General features: G+C 43.3%; 2 protein-coding genes across 47 annotated transcripts in view; one reads left to right on the top strand and one right to left on the bottom strand.

Moving 5' to 3' along the window:
• ABI2 (abl interactor 2) overlaps positions 1-23,199 on the bottom strand; it is a 128,054-nt gene that overhangs the window by 9,239 nt on the left and 95,616 nt on the right. For 21 of the 45 annotated variants that reach the window (XM_070580805.1, XM_070580821.1, XM_070580806.1 and 18 more), the window contains 3 exons: positions 22,734-22,820; positions 18,763-18,936; positions 492-5,034 (listed from right to left, as the gene is read on the bottom strand). In XM_070580805.1, the coding sequence (XP_070436906.1) occupies positions 4,859-5,034; positions 18,763-18,936; positions 22,734-22,820 (437 nt within the window). In that variant the 3' untranslated portion in view covers positions 492-4,858. Of the gene's footprint in view, positions 1-491; positions 5,035-18,762; positions 18,937-22,733; positions 22,821-23,199 lie in introns of those variants that run through there. The other 24 variants (XM_070580837.1, XM_070580811.1, XM_070580832.1 and 21 more) reach the window with 5 other exon arrangements.
• RAPH1 (Ras association (RalGDS/AF-6) and pleckstrin homology domains 1) overlaps positions 1-23,199 on the top strand; it is a 116,121-nt gene that overhangs the window by 88,799 nt on the left and 4,123 nt on the right. Inside the window, exon 15 of one of the 2 annotated variants that reach the window (XM_070580803.1) lies at positions 19,733-19,784. The exons of the other annotated variant lie outside the window; for it this stretch is intronic. Coding sequence (XP_070436904.1) covers positions 19,733-19,768 — 36 coding nt within the window. The 3' untranslated portion in view covers positions 19,769-19,784. The remainder of the gene's footprint in view (positions 1-19,732; positions 19,785-23,199) is intronic. 2 annotated transcript variants of the gene reach the window in all.

Below are 23,199 nucleotides of genomic sequence, written 5' to 3'. Positions count from 1 at the left end.
AGGGGGATGTGTTCGGTGGTTCAACTTTCCGTCATGAACAGTTCATACCAACAGACTAGCGAGCTTTGGTTATTAAATACATTAGCAATTAAGAAGTGATAGTAACTTTTAAGATTTTTTTCTTTAAACAAAGTACAACTACCTACCAACCAGTACCAGCAGGGATCTGTGCTGGACTGCCATGCCACGGGGGTCTTCACGAACTGCGCCAGGACTTACCAAGCTGGAGCACAGGACAGCAGCTCTCCTTTCACATATCAGAACGTATGTATTTCAGAGGAAGTGATCAGAAAACCTCAGGTTCATTTACAGCAAATAGAAGGGTAGAAAATAATTATTTAGAGCAGCTGTCTTGAGGAAAAAACCTCACAGAAATGTGACGTTGCTGAGACTCGACTCATCAAAGCAGCTCCTGGGAGGGGCCGTGGGGAGGGGCTGAGGAGAGAGGTGACTCGCATGACTCGCATGAACACGTTCACGGGACACTCGGGTGTGCTCTGCAGGGTTTTATTTAGGTCAGGTTCTTAGTACACAGCAACAATTAATTCCAAATACAATTTCAAAATTAAAAAGTGAATGTCCCCGCTCATCTGGAGGTGGTTTCATGGCACACGAGACGTTACTGGCAACAGACTGCTCCCCCCGAGGCTTCCTGCGTGGTTTTCACTCAGCTAGCACACCTCCCTCTGGGAGCTCAGAGTACAACTGGCCAGATCACAAACTGTTTACATTCCTTTTTGTAAACCATTTTGTTGAGAAAAAAGATGCATGGACACAAAATATGATAAAAACTGCTTTTCCATAGAATTCTGAAGTTGCAAAAAGACATTTCCATTTTAATGTGAAAATAAGCTTTTTGTTTTTTTTGTTTTTTTTACAAAATCCTTAAGATTTTTAGCAAGGATCATCTATACACAGCTAGGCCCTGTCGTTTCATTTGTCAATTTTTTAAAGAATTATGAGATTCTCAGTAAGAAACAGGAATGAAGGTCAGCATGAAGGAAACGTAAGGAGTGCGCACGACCCTGGGCTGAGGATCCGGGACGAGGCTGTCTGTGTGCGGGCTCCGCCAGCGCTGAGATGACACACCCACAGAGAGACTGTCTCTAGCGAGCGTGGCTGCTGAGGGGCTCAGGGGAGACGTTCACTAACGCAGGTGGCGCTCAGCACGTGCCTTTAAGAGCAGTCTGAGTGCTCGGGGCTCCTCAAGGATCTTCCTGAAGACATCAAGTAGAACTCTATAAACTCTTCGAGACACGTACAGCACATTCAATAAAGACCGCTGCGGCCAGAGTGCCGGGCGTTAAGCCAGGAACTCAACGTTATTAACCAGCTGTTCCCTGAAACGAAACATCTAACCTCATCAGCAAAATGAGACTGAACTGACATTTCTAAAATCTAACACCTAGCTCGGAAATTCCGTGTGGAAATCCCGGGAGGGGAATCACCACCTTAACACCAGTCAGGAGCTCCCGGCCAACGAGGCCCAGGAGTGAACGGGTGCGAAGCGGCTCAGATCCCCATTCCTTTCGAAGACTTTGCAGTCCCCCGTCAGCTCCTCCATCGAGCCCTTCTAAAGGGAAAAGCGGCCTTCAGGACATGCCATGCTCTCTCCGCAAAGGAGAAACGGTAACAAAGAGAACACTTCCTACTGCAGAAAGGTCCCTGGCTACCAGAAAAGGAGCACTAAAGGATAAAAGCAAACCGCCAGCATTTTGATGCCTCTCCAACAGGAAAGTCTTCAGTAATCATCTGTAATCAACGTGAGGCTGCTAAGGAGCACAGCGACATTACAGACATCACGGTGAGGGTGCATAAGACATCCTCTAGCTGGGTAATAAACAGCAGCAGGAGGGAGAAGAAAACGCCTCCCCAGTGACTAGGGACCCGGCCAAAGCAGCAGGCCCTCACCCCCCAGGATGGGAACAGCGGGGTGCCCCTGAGGGAGAGAGAAAGCAAGGAGCCAAAAGATGGAAAATACTGGACAAGACATCTGAAAAGATTCATCCTTATTCTAAACACAGCAGGCTGAATCACTCAGGTCTAGATTTTGACACATTAACACTATTTTGGTTTTCAATTTACTGCAGTGGCCTTATGACCATAAGGTCGACGACAACAAGAAAGTGTATTTTCATTCTTACCCCCAAGGCCTTTCAAAGAGTAACACCAAAAAAAGGGAACAATTCTTAAGTCACTCCTTTTTCCTTAGAAAAAGGGGATGGGCACACAAGTCAAAAAGAAACACATGAGGGGAAAAAAATCCCCTCTTCCACCAGATTCCCTCTCTCCTGATAAAATGGCTGCTTACTGGTCAGCAGATTTCAGACTTGGATCACCTCTGCCATAATATTATGCAGCACGGAAGACTTACATGCATCAGTGGAATTCCTCCTACCAACCATCTTGCAGTTTGTAAAAAGAGAAATGGGGAAAACTTACGATAAAAGAAAAAATACTACCCTCAGACTATTAATAGCATGCAATCTGTGAAATATTACATCCATTCAAAGTCTCCAATGACCGTGGGCCTGGCCCATCATCACTACACAGCATCCTTCCAAGACGATATATAGAATTCAGAACTGTACAAAAATTTAAAATATGCAGAAAACTCAACAGGTGGTGTTTTTAAAACAAAAACTCACACACACATTAGTATTAAATAATAGAGAAAAAACCAGCTGACTCCTGGATCCCCTGCTGCAGGTCTTCGGGACGGGCTTTGCCGGGGCCTTCCGCACTCCCCAGTCCAGCAGGGCTCCAGGAGGCGAGCAGAACACCACCGACGCTTTGCACAGTCATCTTCTCTGCTGCTGTAGGTGTGAGCTGCGGGAACGATGTGTTGCATTTCACAATACCCTCTGCCTTACTAATCCACTAAGCTTTCTCAGCAAAAAGCTTTCTAAATAAATAATTGGAACATCTAATTTCAAAACAGTTTTCCTAGTTATACAGCAACACTAGGAAGAGCTTACTCCATCTGGCTAAGTCTAGGTTGGCTGCTAGAATATAATGAAGCTAAAGGTGCAGAGGGCCATTACTTTGAAGGAAAACAGGGAATACAGGATGTTGAGACGACCTAACAAAAGCATGAACTGGAATGTGTACTGGAGGCAAGGTAATGAAATCCAAATTCAAAATGTTGAAGAAATCTAAAAGCACAATAGCTAACTTGCAATGTGTCGGGGAAAAACCCTGCAACTGAAAAAAAAATTCTTAAGAAGGGAACTCTGTATCTAGGTCGCAGTTAAATGGTGATGGTTTTTGCTCACAGAACAGACTCGCCAGTGGACAATGACTGCCGCCTCCACCATCTGCACCCCTCACGCACTACCACACTAATGCGGCCACCTTTCAGCCGCGTCCCTCTGTCTGCACCATCCATCACACTGCAGGCCCCCGTGTGACATACTTGCATGCAGCTCGGGCCAGGCACTGGCCATGCTCTCTTCGGGCCACGCGCCTGGGCCTGACTGGCGGAACAGCAAGCCCTCCCGGGTCTTTCAGCGTTTCATACGCTGATGGCAGCGAGGATCAAGGCCTCCGCCTTACAGCCACCACAGAATTTGAAGGTGTAATTGTGCAGATGAAAAAAAATAGTTCATTTCTCTCAGTTACACTAATTTTTATCTTTCTGACTGAATAAGTATTTAGCCTGATGCCACTTACCCCACAATTCTTAGTCTGAGATAGAACATTCAAATTCCTACCAAAAGCAGCTACTTCAAACGCCCATCACACACCATCAGGAGAGCATTTACCTTCTCTAAAACCTAGTAAGTAAACAACTCGGCAGCAGCTCACACCGGCCATTAGGGGCATTCAGAGACAGCAGCAAGTCTTTTATTTCAATGACTGTTGAGAGACTTGAAAATAACTATTTTCCAAAAAACAATAATCTTTTTCTAAATACTGAAAGAAGTAAAGAAATAATTGGTCTGACCTCCAAAATCTTATTCCTCAAAACCGCGCCTAAGCAAGGGTCTAGGATGCCTACTGGGCGGTGGCTCTGCTCACGAGGGCCAAGTCCTCAGACCTCAGGCACCTTCACAGCGGGCTCTGCGGCCACATCCACCCGGGAACCAGGACGACACGCACGTCTGCGCGCTGGGCGGCGGCGGCAGTGCAGCCTCACGCGGCAGCAGCAGCAGCGGCGGTGGCAGCAGCAGCAGCAGCACACTGAGCTGGAGCTGCGGCCATTCACCACCCTCCGAATGTGTGGAGACTCATTCACATCCTCATCAGCTACAGACTGAGAGACGGGAAGGGCTGCAAGTCACGTCAGCCTTAGCTCCTTGGCGCACTCTAGTGCTGGGAGAACGCAGAATGTACAGTGCTAAAGAGGAAATAAGCCAGCTGAAACAATTATAAAAATGGTTACATGTGGTATGTAAATACTGGTTCCCTCCTCCTCACACAGGGGAAGAAGTGTGGACGGCGCACAGGGCCACGGGGCTGCCGTCGGCACAGGCACCGAAGAACACCCCGGCCGCGGGCCGCAGGAGGAGGGGCCCCAAGGGCACACAGTATTCCTGAGAGACATCCCAGATGTTTTCTGAATCAGTCTTAACCTGATTTGTTTCACATCGTTACGCTGTTATACCTCTGACGTATTTAGAAATGGTCACTTTATTTCAATCCAAACAGCTCAACACAGTACAAGTGATGGCAGAAAGATCCATTTGTTCAGACTCAGCTCGCTTTTTTGTTTGAATACTGGGGGATAAACCAAAAAAATGTAAGCAGTTTTTGTCATTTGTATCATTCCTTCATTTCACTGGAGGGGACTCCCCAGGGCCTTCTGATAATCTGGGCAGCCTGCCAGCTCCTGGGAGGGCCCCAGCCCTGCTGAGCTCTACTCAGAATAATGCATGATGGACTCCACGTAATTCCCAGGAAAGAGCCCGGTCACTCCGTTCATAACTCCCTCATACCAACCATCGTCATTCTTCTTGATGACATAAATAATGGCTCCTTCCTGAAAGGACAGCTCATCTTCCTTGTCTTTTGTATAATCATAAATTGCCACAACTAGAGGGAAAAAAATAGGATATGAAAGAGAAGAGTAACATTTCTAGAAAGATAGAACCAAATAAATGAACATCCATCCTCTCCCAGCGCCTGAGCACTTCAGATGTGGTGACTTTCTAAACACAGATCAGAACAGTTTACAGTGGAATCTCACCTTGGGGAGGTTGGGTTCAAAACAGTGTACATGGCAAAAAATCACATTTCGTCAAACTTACCCTTCACCAGCCTATGGGAAAGTGCCTCACTGGAGAGAGAGACAATCCCAAACTGGCAAAGATGGCTATTTCTCCAGTGGCACTTGTGCTGACGTGCCATGTTGCGTAACACACATCTTTAAGCACGAGAATTCCAGCGGTGCCGTGAGAGGCAGCCTGAGAGGAGGCAAGTGAGACAGACGGACGGAAGAACAGTTGATGCCTTCTTTCCAACACCTTCCAGAGCCTGCACCCTGCAGTGAGTAGCGCAGTGGTCGCACTCCCACAAGTCACATGTGTGAACAATAGGAATCTGCTAGAGATACTCTTTTAAAACACACGCTGCCTTATGCCACTGATTTAACATATCCACACTAACAGACCACGAGTGCTAGAAATCCCATTAAGAGACCCATGAGCTCTCCTGTGAGTTTTGCTGTTTAAATCATTTGGTAACTGGGGCCTTTCGACGACAGCGGGACAGTCTCTGGTCCCTAAGTATTGCATCTCCCTCAACAGTTTCGTTAAACTGGGATACTCCAACTTGCTCAAACCCACTTGAAGACTGACCTCGTTTATCAAAGCCCCCCCCCCCCGCCTTTACCTCTCCACTCAGAACCTCATGAGCGAAGCTCCATCTGCCCATCATCTGAGAAGCATATACTGACCATTAGCTTCTCATGCAACCTTAATCCTCACGTTAAATAAATAAGAAACAGAAACTAAAAGAGGCACTGTTGATGTGGTGCAACTTGCCCCAGTTACTTTGTGTTTCTGGCCTGCTTTAGTAAAAATTAAATGGCTTTCTCAAACGCTGACTGTTTGCCATTACAGCAATCTGTTAAGGATGCCAGGAAATACTTGAGACGCCTAGAAGAGTTTAGTGTGTACTTCTCAAGATGTAACCAAACACCTAAACGCAAATATACTTAAATGACATACAAGTTTAACTCGAAATCTAAGAGAATACAAGATATGTATTTAGTATTTCTAGTCAACCTAATATTTTTTACTTTCTTTTTAATTTTTTTTTTTTTTTAAAGACTGGCACCTCAGCTAGCAACTGTTGCCAATCTTTTTTTTTCTGCTTTTTCTCCCCAAATCCCCCCAGTACATAGTTGTGTATATGTTTAGTTGTAAGTCCTTCTACTTGTGGCATGTGGGATGCCACCTCAGCATGGCCTGATGAGCGGTGCCATGTCCGTGCCCAGGATCCGAACTGGTGAAACCCTGGGCCGCCCAAGCAGAGCACACGAACTCAACCACTGGGGCACGGGGCCAGCCCCTTGAGTTAATACTCTTGATGCTTACAGAAATGCAAACTCATTGAAAAGTAATTCTGAGGAGAATATCCGCAAGTCCTGCTAATTCTACCTCCTAAATTGCTCAAATCCAAACCCTTCTCCATCGCACAGTCACCGCGCCAGCCAGTGCGGCAGTCTGTAAGCGGAACACACATCCCTGGGGCGCCGGAAGGCGCTGCTGGCAGTGTGAGTGACAGGCATCCTGCGGACGCCCTGTCCCGATTCTCCGCTTTGAGAAATACTGCTTCCTAAAGCTGAGCAGCCCGAGCCGACGCCGCCCGTGTGAGGAGTTCCAGTCCCGCTCCCCTCCTCCTCCAGAGGAGCACAGAGCGGCACCATCTCCAAGTGCCAACGCCTCCAGGGGCCAAAGGGACAAGTCAAACACGGGCTGCTGCTGAGAGTCACTCCACTGATAATCCCACAACTTTCTGCAAGTTACGTGGCCCCCATTACGCTGCTTTTAACAAAATTTAAGAAAGACTTTAACAGAGTTGTCAGCTGACACATCATAAAACATTATTTTTAAAGACAGAACATTGATATCTGGCAAATAACTCTGAAGGAGTTAAAAGAATGGAGTGACAGCGCCACAGGACAAACACTTCTGCTTGCCTCTGCTTGTCTGTCGGAACCAGGCTTCCGCCCCACCGCCCCAGCTGCCGTCCCTGCCTCTCGCTTAGGGCTCCAACCTGGTCCTTCCAGCTCTGCTTTTCCTCCCTCTCTAACGCACTCTGCACCACCATCAGGGCTCTTACAAAAAGGTAAAACATCAGCATGTGGGAACTCATCACTAACCTGCTTAAAACCTTCCACACTTTCCCTCTACCACCAGATTTAAAGAAAAAATTCCAACGCCTCAGAGCCTGGCAGTCAAAGCCTCCCGCCACTAGTTACGACTCACTTCCCCACCTCAGTCTCCCCTGCACCCCAAGGATGCCCTCCGCCTCACGGCCCTTCCCATCCCCTCCTCTGCCTGGGAAACGCCTACTCGTCCTTCACGGCAAACCACAAGCGCCATGTCCTCCGAGCAGCTTTCTGGAAGCCCCAGAGAGAACCAGTGGCACCATCTGTTTCCCGACAATCACTAATGGAGCATCCATGCTGATTTTCAGAGACGCCAGATGAACAAGGGACGGTCACAGTCTTGCGAGAACAGAACTGTTATCTGATAAGTTACCTACCCTGTTTACGCTTCTCCACAAAGTTATCTCATCGAGCTGGAAGACGACGGGAACAGATGGCTTGATGGAAGGAAGGGGCATAAAATGGGCACTGACAAAGAAGTCCAAGTTTGCCAGGGAGAGTGTAACCCAAGTGAACAGTACAGCCAGGACTCATCCCAGGTCCGCCAGAGCGCAGGCTCAGGACAAGGGCGGAGGGTGCGGGTTCTGGAGCCACACGCCGTGCTCAATCCCACCCTCCCACTTACCGCTTACAGGACATGCGGACCTTGCCTCTGCTGCTTTTTACTCAACTGTGGAACAGGAACCATAGAAGCGCCAACACCTCAAAGCACCGTTATATTCAATGAGGCAAAGCGCATACGCTATACGGTCCCGGGCCTTCTACAGGTAGACATTCTATATAAATGGCAGCTGTTTTTATTATCATTACTAACTATTATGATATCTTCTATTATATTCTGTAGCATTATAAATTCTTTCTGAACCTCAATTTCCTAGTTTGCAAAACTGGGGAGACTGCCTTACACCTGTAATAGAAGTCTTGCATTATGCCAGGCACGCAAAAATACCTGAAAACATCTGCTCTCTACCAAAGCGAATCAGGACGCATACATATAGCCGTGGTCCACACTGGGCCAGTACAAGCAGTTCTCAAGGGGTAAGATAAACCTTCTGCTAGAGCCGTGGTTCTCAACCTCGGAATTATCTGAGGAACTTTTAAAAAATGCTGATGCCTGGGTCCCACGGGTACAGATTCTGATCTAAAGGTCTGGAGGTGTGGACATATTAAACTTGGTGACTCTAACATGCAGGCAGGGTGGAGAACTGGGTCCTAAGGTCTGAGCAAAATGAGTCATTAGGCAACAGCCCTAACATTCATGCACAGTCAAACAAAAAAGCAATCGGAAGCTGAAGAGAGTTGGTTATTTTTTTGTTTTTGCCGGAAACAGTAAGGAAGAGCTTGGCCTGAAAACAAACTTCCTTTCCTCTCTTACATCTCTCCAGACTTTTGCAACATGTTCACAGAAGAGAGTCTTAGAAAGTGAAACTTTTCATTGTGCTTTTCTCTTAAGGAATAACTGAGCTGGTTTGCCAGAGCTGAAAACTGCCATCACTTTGCCTAGCAGTGTTACAACCAGCTGGGGAGTTTCTAAAGCATGTCAATGCCACAGCCACTCCCTAGTGTAGTACTTTGGGTTTGCTTTTTTTCCCCTTAAAAACAGCTTTATTAAGGTGTAAGTTAGACATACAACAATCACTGAAGTGTAGCGTTCAATGACAAATGTATCACCACACCACAGCCTCACGGCACATGCCCATCCTCCCAAGTCTCCTTACGCCCTATGTAAATTCCCTCCCCCGCCAGCCTGGTCCCTGGAAACCACTGATCCAGATTTCATTGAGATGGGATCATAAATCTGGGTCTTTTGTGTCTGGATTCTTTTATTACTCTAACACTTGAAATCCATCCACATTGTTGCTTTTCTCAGTACTTTGTCCCTTTTCATTGCTGAACTGCATTCCATTGAAAATGGACGGATATCCCACAAGTAGTTTATCCATACACCAGTTGAAAGACATCTGGGTTCTTTCAGGTTTGGGCTATTATGAATAAAGCAGCTATAAACACTCAGGTTCAAGTCTGTGTGTGAACACACATCTTCATTCCTCTGCGAGATAAGCTGGTACGTAAGTCTAACTTCATAAGAAACTGCCAACTGGTTGCTAACAGGGCTGCAACATGTTGCCTTCTTAGCAGCAACGTGTGAGAGCTCCGGTGCGACCACACCGTCTCCAGCACTTGGCGCTGACAGTGTTTGAACTGTAGCCGTCCCAGAGGGGCTGTGTGGTATTTAGTTGGGTTCACTGTGGCTTTACTTTGCATTTCCCTAAGGACCAATAACACTGAGCATCTTTTCATGTGCTTAGTCGCAGTTCACATAGCTGTTTGGTGAAGCATGTTCAAACTTCTTCCTACAAGTCGTCTGTCTCCTGACTGAGTCACTTTGCAAACACCCTTCCCAGTCTAGGGTTGGCCTTGTTATTCTCTTAACAGCGTCTCTGAAGAAGAAAGTTTAATGAAATTCAATTTATCAATTTTTTCTTTTAAGCTTCATGTTTTTTTTCCCTAACCCCAGAACACAAAGAGTTCCTCCTCTGTGCTCCTGCAGACGTTTGACAGGTTAGGCCGTACATTCCAGTCTGAAACAGATCAGGAGGGGGTTTCTGCGTCCAGTGAAGTGAGGGTGCAAGTTCGTGTTCTGCACACAGCTATGCCCATGCTCCAGCACTACCCATCGAAAACTGCGTCCTCCCCGCTCAGCTGCCCTGGGCCCTGGGCCCAGCAGTCATCCTCTGGGTTCCACATTCTACTCCACCGATTTATATTCCTACGCTCACCCCAGCATCACAGTGGCCTGAATGCTGCAGCCTTCCACTAGAACTCTGAAATCAGGGAGTTCAAGTCCTCCATCATTGGGCTTCTTTGGTTTTGAAGTTGTTTTCACTCTACTAGGTCTTTTGTGTTTCCATATAACTTTTAGAATGCCCTTGTCGATTTCCCTAAGAATGACTGCTGGAATTTTTATTGAGACTGCATTCAATTTATAGATTAATTTGGGGCAAATTGGTCTCAACAGTAATGATCAAGGAACGTATTTTATCTCTCAATTTATCTAAGGCCTTTACTAATTTCTTTTTTTTAATTTTTACTGAGTTAATGATAGGTTACAATCTTGTGTAATTTCAGTTGTACGTTACTGTTTGTCAGTCGTGTTGTAGGTGCACCCCTTCACCCTTTGTGCCCACCCCCCACCCCACCTTTCCCCTGGTAGCCACTAATCTGTTCTCTTTGTCCACATTTTTAAATTCCTCATATGAGTGGAGTCATACAGAGATTGTCCTTCTCTATCTGGCTTATTTCACTTAACATAATTCCCTCAAGGTCCATCCATGTTATTGCAAATGGAATGATTTTGTTCTGTTTTGCAGCTGAGTAGTATTCCATTGTATATATATACCGCATCTTCTTTATCCATTCGTCTGTTGATGGACACTTAGGTTGCTTCCACGTCTTGGCTATTGTAAATAATGCTGCAGTAAACACTGGGGTGCATAGGACTTTCGGAATTGCTGACTTCAAGCTGTTTGGGTAGATACCCAGTAGTGGGATGGCTGGATCATATGGTAATTCTATGTTTAATTTTTTGAGGAATCTCCATACTGTTTGCCATAGTGGCTGCACCAGTTTGCATTCCTACCAGCAGTGTATGAGGGTTCCTTTTTCTCCACAATGTCTCCAATGTTTGTTACTATTAGTTTTTGATATTTTTGTCATTCTAATGAGTGTAAGGTGATATCTTAGTGTAGTTTTGATTTGCATTTCCCTGATGATCAGCGATGATGAACATCTTTTCATGTACCTATTGGCCATGCATATATCTTCTTTGGAGAAATGTCTGTTCATGTCTTCAGCCCATTTTTTGATCGGGTTGTTTGATTTTTTGTTGTTGAGTTGTGTGAGTTCTTTATATATTATGGATATTAAGCCTTTGTCAGATGTATGACTTCCAAATATTTTTTCCCAGTTAGTGGGTTTTTTTGTTTCAATCCTGTTTTCATTTGCCTTAAAGAAGCTCTTTAGTCTGATGAAGTCCCATTTGTTTATTCTTTCTATTGTTTCCCTTCTCTGAGAAGACACGGCATCCAAAAAGATCCTTTTACTACTGATGTGAAAGAGTGTACTGCCTACATTTTCTTCTAGAAGCCTTATGGTTTCAGGTCTCACCTTTAGGTCTTTGATCCATTTTGAGTTTATTCTGGTGAATGGTGAGAAAGAATGGTCAATTTTCATTCTTTTACACGTGGCTTTCCAGTTTTCCCAGCACCATTTGTTGAAGAGACTTTCTTTTCTCCATTGTAGGCCCTCAGCTCCTTTGCTGAAGATAAGCTGTCCATAGATGTGTGGTTTTATTTCTGGGCTTTCAATTCTGTGCACCTGTTTTTGTACCAGTACCATGCTGTTTTGATTACTGTAGCTTTGTAGTATGTTTTGAAGTCAGGGATTGTGATGCCTCCAGCTGTGTTCTTTTTTCTCAGGATTGCTTTAGCAATTCGGGCTCTTTTGTTGCCCCATATGAATTTTAGGATTCTTTGTTCTAATTCTGTAAAGAATGTCATTGGGATTCTGATTGGGATAGCGTTGAATCTGTAGATTGCTTTAGGTAGAATGGACATTTTAACTATGTTTATTCTTCCAATCCATGTACATGGAATGTCTTTCCATCTCCTTATGTCGTCATCCATTTCTTTCAGAAAGGCCTTGTAATTTTCGTTGTATAGGTCTTTCACTTCCTTAGTTAAATTCACTCTGAGGTATTTTATTCTTTTTGTTGCGATTGTGAATGGTATTGTGTTCTTGAGTTCTTTTTCTGTTAGTTTGTTATTAGAATATAGAAATGCTGATTTATGCAAATTGATTTTATACCCTGCAACTTTGCTGTAGTTGTTGATTACTTCTAACAGTTTTCCAATGGATTCTTTGGGGTTTTCTATATATAAGATCATGTCGTCTGCAAACAGCGAGAGTTTCACTTCTTCCCTCCCTATTTGGATTCCTTTTATTCCTTTTTCTTACCTGATTGCTCTGGCCAGGACCTCCAGTACTATGTTAAATAAGAGTGGTGACAGAGGGCATCCTTATCTCGTTCCTGTTTTCAGGGGGATGGTGGTCAGTTTTTGCCCATTGAGTATGATGTTGGCTGTGGGTTTGTCATCTATGGCCTTTATTATGTTGAGGTAGTTCCCTTCTATGCCCATTTTGTTCAGAGTTTTTATCATAAATGGCTGTTGGATCTTGTCAAATGCTTTCTCCGCATCTATTGAGATGATCATGTGGTTTTTATTCCTCAGTTTGTTGATGTGGTGTATCACATTGAGTGATTTGTGATGTTGAACCATCCCTGTGTCCCTGGTATGAATCCCACTTGATCATGATGTATGATCCTTTTGATGAATTGCTGAATTCTGGTTGCCAAAATTTTGTTTAGAATTTCTGCATCTATGTTCATCAGCAATATTGGCCTGTAGTTCTCTTTTTTCGTGGTGTCCTTGTCAGGCTTTGGTATCAGCATGATGTTGGCCTCATAGAATGTGTTAGGAAGTGTTCCATCCTCCCTAATTTTTCGGAATAGCTTGAAAAGGATAGGTATTAAATCCTCTCGGAAAGTTTGGTAGAATTCCCCAGGAAAGCCATCTGGTCCTGGGGTTTTATTCTTTGGGATGTTTTTGATTGCTGTTTCAATCTCTTTCCTTGTTATTGGTCTGTTCAAGTTGTCTGCTTCTTCTTGAGTGAGCTTTGGGAGACTGTAGGAGTCCAAGAATTTATCCATTTCCTCTAGGATATCCATTTTGTTGGCATGTAGTTTTTCATAGTATTCTCTTATAATCCGTTGTACTTCTGCGGAATCTGTTGTTATTTCTCCTCTTTCATTTCTGATTCTGTTTATTTGAGCTTTCTCCCTTTTTTTCTTTGTAAGTCTGGCTAGGGGTCTGTCAATTTTATTTATCGTCTCAAAGAACCAGCTCTTTGTTTCACTGATCCTTTCTACTGCCTTTTTCATTTCAATAGCATTTATTTCTGCTCTGATTTTTATTATTTCTCTCCTTCTGGTGACTTTGGGCTTTGTTTGTTCTTCTTTCTCTAATTCAGTTAGGTGTAGTTTAAGATAGTTTATTCGGGATTTTTCTTATTTGTTAAGACGTGTCTGTATTGCAATGAATTTTCCTCTTAATACAGCTTTTGCTGTATCCCATGTGAGTTGGTATGGCATGTTATCATTTTCATTTGTCTCCAGGTATTTTTTGATTTCTTCTTTAATTTCTTCAATGATCCATTGCTTGTTCAATAACGTATTGTTTAGTCTCCACATCCTTGTGCCTTTCTCAGCTTTTTTCTTGTAATTAATTTATAGCCTTACAGCATTATGATTGGAGAAGATGCTTGTTAGTATTTCAATTTTTTTAAATTTGTAGAGGCTTGTTTCCCAACATATGGTCTATCCTTGAGAATGTTCCATGTGCACTTAAGAAGAATGTGTATTCTGCTGTTTTTGGATGAAGTGTTCTATATATGTCTATTAAGTCCAATTGTTTTAGCTTTTCATTTAGCTCCACTATTTCCTTGTTGATTTTCTGTCTGGATGATCTGTCCATTGATGTGAGTGGGGTGTTGAGGTCCCCTACTATTATTGTGTTGTTTTTACCTTTTCCTTTAAATCTGTTAATAGTTGCTTTATGAACTTTGGTGCTCCTGTGTTGGGTGCATAGATATTTATAAGCATTATTTCTTCTTAATGAAATGTCCCTTTGATCATTATATATTGTCCCTCTGTGTCTCTCTTTACCTGCCTTATTTTGAAATCCGTTTTGTCTGATTTAAGTATTGTGACACCTGCTGTCTTTTGTTTGCTATTAGCTTGAAGTATTGTCTTCCTGTCCTTGGGGCTGAGGCGTGTTTCCTGGAGGCAACAAATTGTTGGATCTTGTTCTTTAATCCATTTTGCCACTCTGTGTCTTTTTATTGGAGAGTTCAGTCCATTTACATTGAGGGTGAGTATTGACGCATGAGGGCTTAATGCTGTCATTCTGTTGCTCGTTTTCCGGTTTTCCTGTGTTTTCTTTGTTTCTCGTCCTGTGTGTTTTAGCCTACCCATTGACTTTTGCAATTTCTTATGCTGGGTTTCTTAAATTTTTCCTTATTTATGTTTTGTGTCTCTGTTCTGTTTTTTAGTTTAGTGGCTACCCTGAAGTTTGTATTTAGAATCTCGTGTATAATATAGTCCATTTTCTGGTAGTCTCTTACTTCCTTGGCCTAGACTGATTTAGTCCCTTTCCTCTTCCCCTTCTAAATTATTATATTCATCTCTTATTCCAACTCGTATTATGAGTTTGTGGTTAGAGTGATAAGATCATCTTTGCTTTGGTGGTTTCCTTCCCTTTATCCTAATGCCATAGTTGAATATTTGCTATCCTATTCTGGTTCTATCTATGTGTCTCCCTACTCTGTGGTTTGTGACCACTTTCTCCCTTTTTTTCTTTTTTCAGGCATGAGAGCCTTCTTGAGGATTTCTTGTAGTGGAGGGCTTTTGGTTACAAATTCCCTTAACTTTTGTTTGTCTGGAAAAGATTTAATTTCTCCCTCATATCTGAAGGATATTTTTGCTGGATAGAGTATTCTTGGCTGAAGACTTTTATCTTTTAAAGTTTTGAAAATGTCATTCCATTCTCTCCTAGCTTGTAAGGTTTCTGTAGAGAAATCCGCTGAAAGTCTGATGAGGGTTCCTTTGTAGGTTAATTTCTTCCGTCTTGCTGCCCTGAGTATTCTTTCTTTGTCATTCATTTTTGCCATTTTTACTACTATATGCCTTGCAGTAGGTCTTTTTACATTGACAAATCTAGGAGATCTGAAAGCTTCCTCCACACACATTTCTCCCTCAATCCCTAGAATTGGGAAGTTCTCTTCTATAATTTCGTTAAGCACACTTTCTGCTCCATTTTCCTTTTCCACGCCCTCCGGGATTCTGATAATTCTTAAATTGGATTTCCTCAATGAATCAGCTATTTCTCGGAGATTATTTTCATTTTTTTAAATTCTTAGTTCTCTTTCTTCCTCTGTCTGGAGCCATTCAGCCTGTCTATCTTCGATTATGCTAATTTGCTCCTCTATGGTGTCTACATGTGCATTCAGGGAGTCCGTATTCTGTTTTATCTGATCCATTGTATTTTTCATCTCCAGTATTTCTGATTGATTCTTCTTTATAGTTTCAATCTCTTTTGTGAAGTTACTCCAGAACTCATTGACTTGTTTCTCTACATTTCCCTTTACCTCATTGAGTTTTTTGATGATAGCTACTCTGAACTCATTTTCACTTAGTTTACCTATTTCCAAGTCCTCAGGACTTAATTCTGTGTTTTTATGGTTTTCCTTCTGGTCTGGAGCTTTTATAAATTGCTGGATGGTAGAGGAGTGGTTTTTGCGCATGATGCTGTTATTCGGTTGCAGTTACAGCCTGTCGCCACAAGATGCGGGTCGAGAGGCATGCATTCTGAGCCCTCTGCCCTCAGCCGCCATGGTGGCCCGCAAGGCGGGTTGAGGGAGGAGGGGCACTTTCTCTCACACGCCGACCTGGAGTCTGTTCAACACTTGCTCTCTGGTCTCCCGGGGTGCTGGCTTGATGGGGTCCCCACACAGAAGCTTTCCCCCGTTAGCGGGTTTCTGCTGCACTGGCGGTGGGAGTCCTGGACAATCCCCAGACGCTTGGCCCCTCCCCCGCTCCTTCCCTCACCTGCACCTCCCGTCTCTAGGGGAGAGAGCGAAGTTCTCTCTTACCCCATTCCAGCTCCTCCAAGGGGGGGCTCCAGCCTCTCCGCCCTCTGTCGTTTTGCTGCCGTGGGTCTCTGACGATCTCTGTATTATTAGAGTTATTGGTTGAAATTCAGTTCTTCTGGGTTTTGGTTGTAGTTTGGAGGGGAGAGAGTCCCGGGTCAGCTCACACCACCATTTTGCTGACGTCACTCCTTTACTAATTTCTCTTAATGTTTCACAGTTTTCATCATTCAGGTTGCATATATTTTATTAAATTTATCCCTAAGTATTTCATGGTTTCGACATTATTACAAAAGGTACTGTTTTGTAAAGGTCAATCTCCAATTGTTTGTTGCTACTATATGATAACACAATTAATTCTGCACATCAACTTTGCAACCTACAATCTTGCTAAGCTTTGTAGATTCCTTAGGATTTCCTACATACAAGATCATATATTCTGCAAATGAAGATTATTTGATATTGTCCCACATTACCTGTTGCTCTGGTTTTGGTTTTTGTCTGTGCCTCATTCTGAACAGTTGCTATTGTCATACCATCAAGATTGCTGGTCTTGGGCTGGCCCACTGGTGCGCACGTTCCACTTCGGCGGCCCAGAGCTCACCAGTTTGGATCCCAGGTGTGGACATGGCACCACTTGGCAAGCCATGCTGTGGCAGGCATCCCACATATAAAGTAGAGGAGGATGGACACCGATGTTAGCTCAGGGCCAGTCTTCCTCAGCAAAAAGAGGATTGGCAGCAGATGTTAGCTCAGGGCTAATCTTCCTCAAAAAAAAAAAAAAGATTGCTCGTCTTTTCTTCTGAAGTGTGACTTCAGATATTGCATTTTTCATCTCCAGAAATTCTATGTGGGCTTCCCTTTCTCTCTTTTCAAAAACTATCTTCTACTTCCCTCTCACATCCATGTTTCCCTTTACCTTCTTGGACATCTGTGGCATTTCTAACAGCTGTATAACACCCCTGTCTGGCAATTCCATCATCTTGGTCACTTCTGGGTCTGTTTCTATCGACTCTTTTTTTTTAGTTATGAGTTATATTTTCCCACCTTTTACATGCCTTGTATTTACTGATTGGACACTGGACACTAGACACGAGTCTTCCTTTGTGGTACACTGGATTCTGCCGCCTCCTCTGAACAATGCTGGACTTTGTCCCCCTGCTCAGGGAAGCTACTTGAGATGAGTTGGATGCTTTCAAGGTTTCCATTTGAGGGTCCGTTAGGCAGTCCAGCGCAAACTGCAGTCTCTAGGGGCTAACTTGGCCCCACTACTAAGAGGACACACTTGTGAGGCCTCTTCTCAATGCCTCGTGCTTTACAAGGCCTTTCGACTCCAGCTGCTGTGGGAACATGAACTATTCCCAGGCCTGTCATTTCCAAGAACTTTTCTGGGGTTTTTTTTCTTTTTTTTTTTTTTCAGGAAGATTAGCCCTGAGCTAACTACTGCCAATCCTCCTCTTTTTGCTGAGGAAGACTGGCCATGAGCTAACATCCATGCCCATCTTCCTCTACTTTATATGTGGGATGCCTACACTACAGCATGGCTTTTGCCAAGCCGTGCCATGTCCACACCCGGGATCCAAATTGGCGAACCCCAGGCCGCCAAGAAGCCAAATGTGAGAACTTAACCGCTGCACCACCAGGCCGGCCCCCTGCCTGCTCCTTCTGGTTCTTATTTCTCAGTCTCAGGTAGTTTCTTCACACACATGTCAAGTCAGCACTCAGTCAAGGACGTGAGGGGACCCTCCTGGAGATCTCAGAGCTCTGGCCTCTGTCTTTATGTCACTGCCTCTTCTCTGTGGCCTCCCAAAACTCTGCTCTCGATCTTCTCTAGGCAGGGAGACCTCCAGCTTCAGTCTGGGTTCCACCTCCTTGCACTGTGGCCTGGAAACTCCTTCAGGCAGCAAGCTTGCACAGTCAAGGCTCACAGCGTTTGAGTTCCTTCCCTTTGGGGTCAGAGTCCACCACTGCCTGTTGTTCAATGTCTGAAAGCCATTTTTTTAATATTTTTTTCTGGATTCATTCCCAACTGTTTTATGTGGGAGGGTAAACCTGATTACTGTTGCTCCACCTTGGCCAGAAGGTGATTCCTTCTTTGTTTAAAAAAAAGAAAAGCTCCCAGGTGATTCCTACATGTGCTCTGGTTTGAAATCCAGTGAGGTAATAGCTTTTACTTCTGTAACAAAAACGTCCTTCGAGGCAGCACACATTCTTTCTGAGCTGATAGGGCCTGATGAGATTTGGAGGGCTGCATCCCGAAAGTGCCGTCACAGTTAGCTCAGATATTAAGAGGAACTTTTCACTAAAAGAAAGGCCCAATACTACTTTGCAAAGAAACTGAGAAACCATTATTCTTTGGAAGAAAGTTATGTGGAGATACTTAAACTGAAATATCTGATATGAGATGCCACAAAAGATGCTTTAAAGCATGCAGGTAGGAATAACTAATAATCTGGAAAAATCCTCCTCTTTTTGGGGCATTCCAGAAAAACCCTATCTTTTAAATTTTTGTCTTAGAGAAACATTCATTAAAACATACAGGTTATACAACGAAAACTTTACTAGTTAGTAAAAAATAAATGAGACTCTCTTTAGTACCAGTAAATTTCATTCTATGCAGAGGTTTCTTCCCACCCCTCCAGATCTCTCTCTGAACTTACCCTTTTCCAAGTAAGACCGTGGAGCCCACGGCGGGTCCTCTTCGGCGTAAGGATCGCTATACTCCACCACGGCTGCTTCCTCCTCTTCGTAATCTTCTGGGGGGGGAGGGGGTGGGGGGGACTCATCAAAGACTGGTTCTTCCACAGGTGGTGGTGGAGGTGGCGTATCTGAAACTAAGAATGTATCAAGCTGATAACAAAACTACACATTATGCAAAGGTCAATACTTCCTATCTGAGCTTCCATGTTCATGGACTATGAACCTAGACTTGAAAATAATAATCTTTCAAAAAACAAGTGGGCAAGAGCAGTCTCCTCACCAGCTATACTGATGCTGATCTCCAAGCATGACTTTCTCCTCCCCTTGGGTTAGTGCTGATGGATGCTGAAAGGGGTCTAGCCAAAATAATAATTATCAACTGAGCCTCGGAACCCGTTTATGCTAACACATGATCCTTTTTTTCAAAGAGATCAGTACAATGTAGCTTTACATTATATCCAAGGAGGAGTGCTTATCAGAAATATTAATAATTTGGAATTTATAACCATATTTAATAGTGAATAGTTAAATTTTAGTAATCAGCTACATTCCTCAATGATTTTTTTTTTTTAAATACCATTTTACCAAATTAGCAGGGTGAGATGGGTGAGATGTTTGTGTGTGTTTTTTTAATATATACAGAATTTCAACTAATTCAGACTAATCTATGATCCAGAATTTCTTCAGGCTAAATATCCAAGGTGATTTAAAATATTTAAAATGTCTCCTTATAGAGATCTGCTTCCATAGCTCAGTGACGAGCATATAGTAATAACTAAAACATTATCTCCAAACTCAAGGGAACTCAAGGCCTTCAAAATGCTTGGTACATACTTGAGCACAGCTCAACAGAGCCCAATTTTAATGAGTAGCATTAATTCTTATATTTCCGTGAAATTCTCTGAGCAATCCTGTTTATCTTCTATTTAGTATCTAAGCCTACTGATTGAATCAAGTGGATTTTAGAAGATTCTGGCGCCTGGTGAGGACCAGCCGTATCTCCATCATACTCTCTGCTCTCCCAGGATTCTTCTCCTCTGCTGTGCCACTGTGTACTTACCAACTCAGCTACTACATGAACTTCAAAACTTTACTCATTCAAAATAATTTTTAGTCCTAATGGGTTTTTTAAATATACAAAAGATACAGATATGTGATTCCAGCATATACTTTATGACAAATTACATATGGTTGGGGTAAGAATCCACAATGCATCCTGTTTCCATTTATAAGGTAAAGAGACTGACTTTAAAGAATCGCACAAAAGCAAACTGTCTTCCAAAACAATCACCTTGAGAAATTACACTTCAAAATTACTCAAAGATGTTGCCAACGTTCATTTTTACCTTTTCTTATAACTGCCTCAGAGTCAATTTAATAAGACTAACATAAACTACCATTTTTTCTAACTTTTTTTCTATTGAGGTCATACTGGCTTTTAACACTGTGTAAATTTCAGGTGTACGTTAGTATATTTCCATTTCTGTACAGACTGCGTCATGTTCACCACCAAGTCTAGTTTTTGTCTGTCACCACACACATGTGCCCCTTAGCCCTTTCACGCCCCCCCACCCCCTTCCCTTCTGGTAACCACTAATCTGTTCTCCTCACCCATGTGTTTATCTTCCACATACAAGCGAAATCATATGCTGTTTGTCGTTCTCTGTCTGACTTATTTTGATAAGCTACCATTTTTTACTTAAAATGTTCCAGTTACTCAGCTGGCACTTCTACAATACGTTACTTCGTTTCATCTTTATCTTGGGGGGGTAGTGTTTTTAATCCTCACTTTATGGATGTGGAAACTGGCTTTCCAAGATTAAGTAGTCCTACAGTAAGGAAGTGGAAGAGCAGGAATTTGAACTCCAATGCCTATTATCTTAAAGCTACCCTACTATGGGATGAGATCAATTCAATAACTTTAAAGTCAAGTTTCATTATTATTCATTCGACAAACATCAACTGAAAGCCTATGATGGCTAGCTACTATGCTCAGCGCTGGGAACAGAGCAGTGGGCACAAGTCATGGAGACATGCACAACCAAACTTTCATTTATAATTAAGTGCAGTAAGTGCTTTAAGCCATTATGGAGAACAGAGCAGCAGAGAAAACCTCTTACGTGGGTCAGGAAAGGCCTCCTGAAATCTGAAGGATGAGGAAGAGTTAACGGCCAGGGATGGGATAGGGCAGGGGTGATATATCATAACAGCTGTAAAGAAAAAAATAAATACAAAGGTAGGGAAGCAGGACACCTTCAAAGAACTGAGCAGAGTCCAGCAGAAAGAGGCATGAGGAAGCTGGAGAGGACTCAGCAGGGAGGCCCTGTGACACCCAGACTCTCTCCAGAGGGGTCGAAGAAGAAGAGCAGGGTCACGGCCACACTAGGGAGCCCAGTGCAGCAGGATCCAGCTCATTCCAGACTTCTCCAAACATAAAACATAACGCAGAGCACAGATCTGCAACCACAGCGTATGTGTCTTCAAAATCATGTACGCAAGAGCTAGGAAGATAATTCCATAAGATAAGTATACGTCTTTCCAAGGTGGATGTTTCAGAGGACAACATTCATCTGAATGTGTAAGTCCTGCTGTGTCTGTAAAATCAGCCATAGCTCACCTCATATAGAAAGTTTCTTATTTTTATGCATTTTGTAGGTGAGAAGTATAAATGACTATGGGAAGAAATGAGAAAAGAACACCTCAAAAGGCAACCACACTGTGGTAAACACAAGAGGTGCTCATGGGGTACCTTCCAATAAACAGAAGTAAAATCAACTATTTTCAGAAATTAGCAAGTCAAGATGCAAAGGCATCTGGAAGAGACACTGAGCCGTCAGGCCAGAAAGACTGGAGTATAACCAGTAAAATACAAGACAGAAATGCGTCAATAAAGAGGGGGCATTCCGTCAGCTATGGAAGCAAAAATAAGGAGGAACTAAAGCGTCCGCTACATGCCAGAGGCTTTCTGAGTGCTGAGGAAACAGCCCGAGAGCAACACATGCAAAAGGCCCTGCTCTCACAGAGCTCACATTGTAGTGCCGGCAATGCCACCTCCAAAGGGGCAGGCATCCTAAGAACAGACTGCAAACACTTCTGTCCCAGTGGCCCTGCTATGAGATGCATACACTGGGTACTACAGCCTGATGACATCAAATCTGTCACTAAGGTGATGCCTGAGTTCAGATTCCATGCCCATCATGCAACCTTATAATTGTGATGTGGGTCCTCATGTAGACTGCTGACAAGAAGCGAATTCATCTACCATAAAGACAATGTTCACTGGCCTCTGGAACAGCAATTCCTCACTGAAGGTTGATCAGGCCTCCTGCTTTGAGGACATCAGTCTCCTGAGCTTCCTTATTAATGCTTCCCTAGGAGAAGACTCAATGTGTCAAAAAAAATCAGTTATCTGATCCTACATAGCTCAACCCCAGACCACAGGCCAATATAAATTCATTGCCAATCTATGAGGTCTCCTGGGAGACAGACTAGCAATTTGGTGCCCTGGGACCTACCATGGCATGTCCATTTTCCCACCTGGAATCACAGGACTGGAGAAAGATTGTCAGGTCAGCAACAAAACCCTAAAACTCCAGTGATAAGAAACTAAACTACTGCTTGTCTAAGCAACCCAGTGAAAAAGATGGCCCATCTGGTGATTAGAGCATCCCCTCAGTTAGATGTGATCTTCCTTCTTATGTGTGGCTTATTTTGTATCTGTCTTATCTTCACTGCCAGATTTTAAGTTGTCTGAAAGTAGAGAACTTCATCTTGATTATTTTATCATCCACACTAGCTGCTCGTGCAGTGACTTGTTCATAATATTCAAATTTCTGAAGTATTAGTGAATGAATTACTATTCAGCCAATCATATATAATGACATTTTATGCCTATAATCTGATCTACAGCATAAAGAAGACATAAACTTACTATTTTCTTGGACTCTGGCCACAAATCCCATTAAAGGTAACTGAGGAGTTACCTGTAGGATGGAGGGAGGAGGAGGAGCAAGAGATACTGCAAAAACAAAAAAGGTGTGGAGGATAAGGGGTAAGGGCGAGTTACATTAAAAGGAAGGGATATACAATAAAACGAACATATAAGGAGGGAAACCACTGTGCACAAACATTTTATAAGCTATCTTAAGGATCCTCTTTTGAAGGATAATGCATTAACACACAAAGCAAAGTATCAGGGGAGTTTTAAGGAAGTTTTAAAAAATTACAACAGGAAGCATTTATCACATACACAAATCTAACACATAATGGCAAATTGACCTTTTCATTTCAATAACAATATGTCTTCTCAAATAAAGAATTTCTTCAGATTACCAGGAATAATTTGGTTTTCTGGACTTTACCTTGAAGGTTACAAGTTTAAGTGTTCGGCAATACAA

This window comes from Equus przewalskii, chromosome 17 (assembly GCF_037783145.1).
Source record: "Equus przewalskii isolate Varuska chromosome 17, EquPr2, whole genome shotgun sequence".
Classification (NCBI taxonomy): Eukaryota; Metazoa; Chordata; class Mammalia; order Perissodactyla; family Equidae; genus Equus; species Equus przewalskii.
This window is presented reverse-complemented; position numbering and strand designations above follow the sequence as displayed.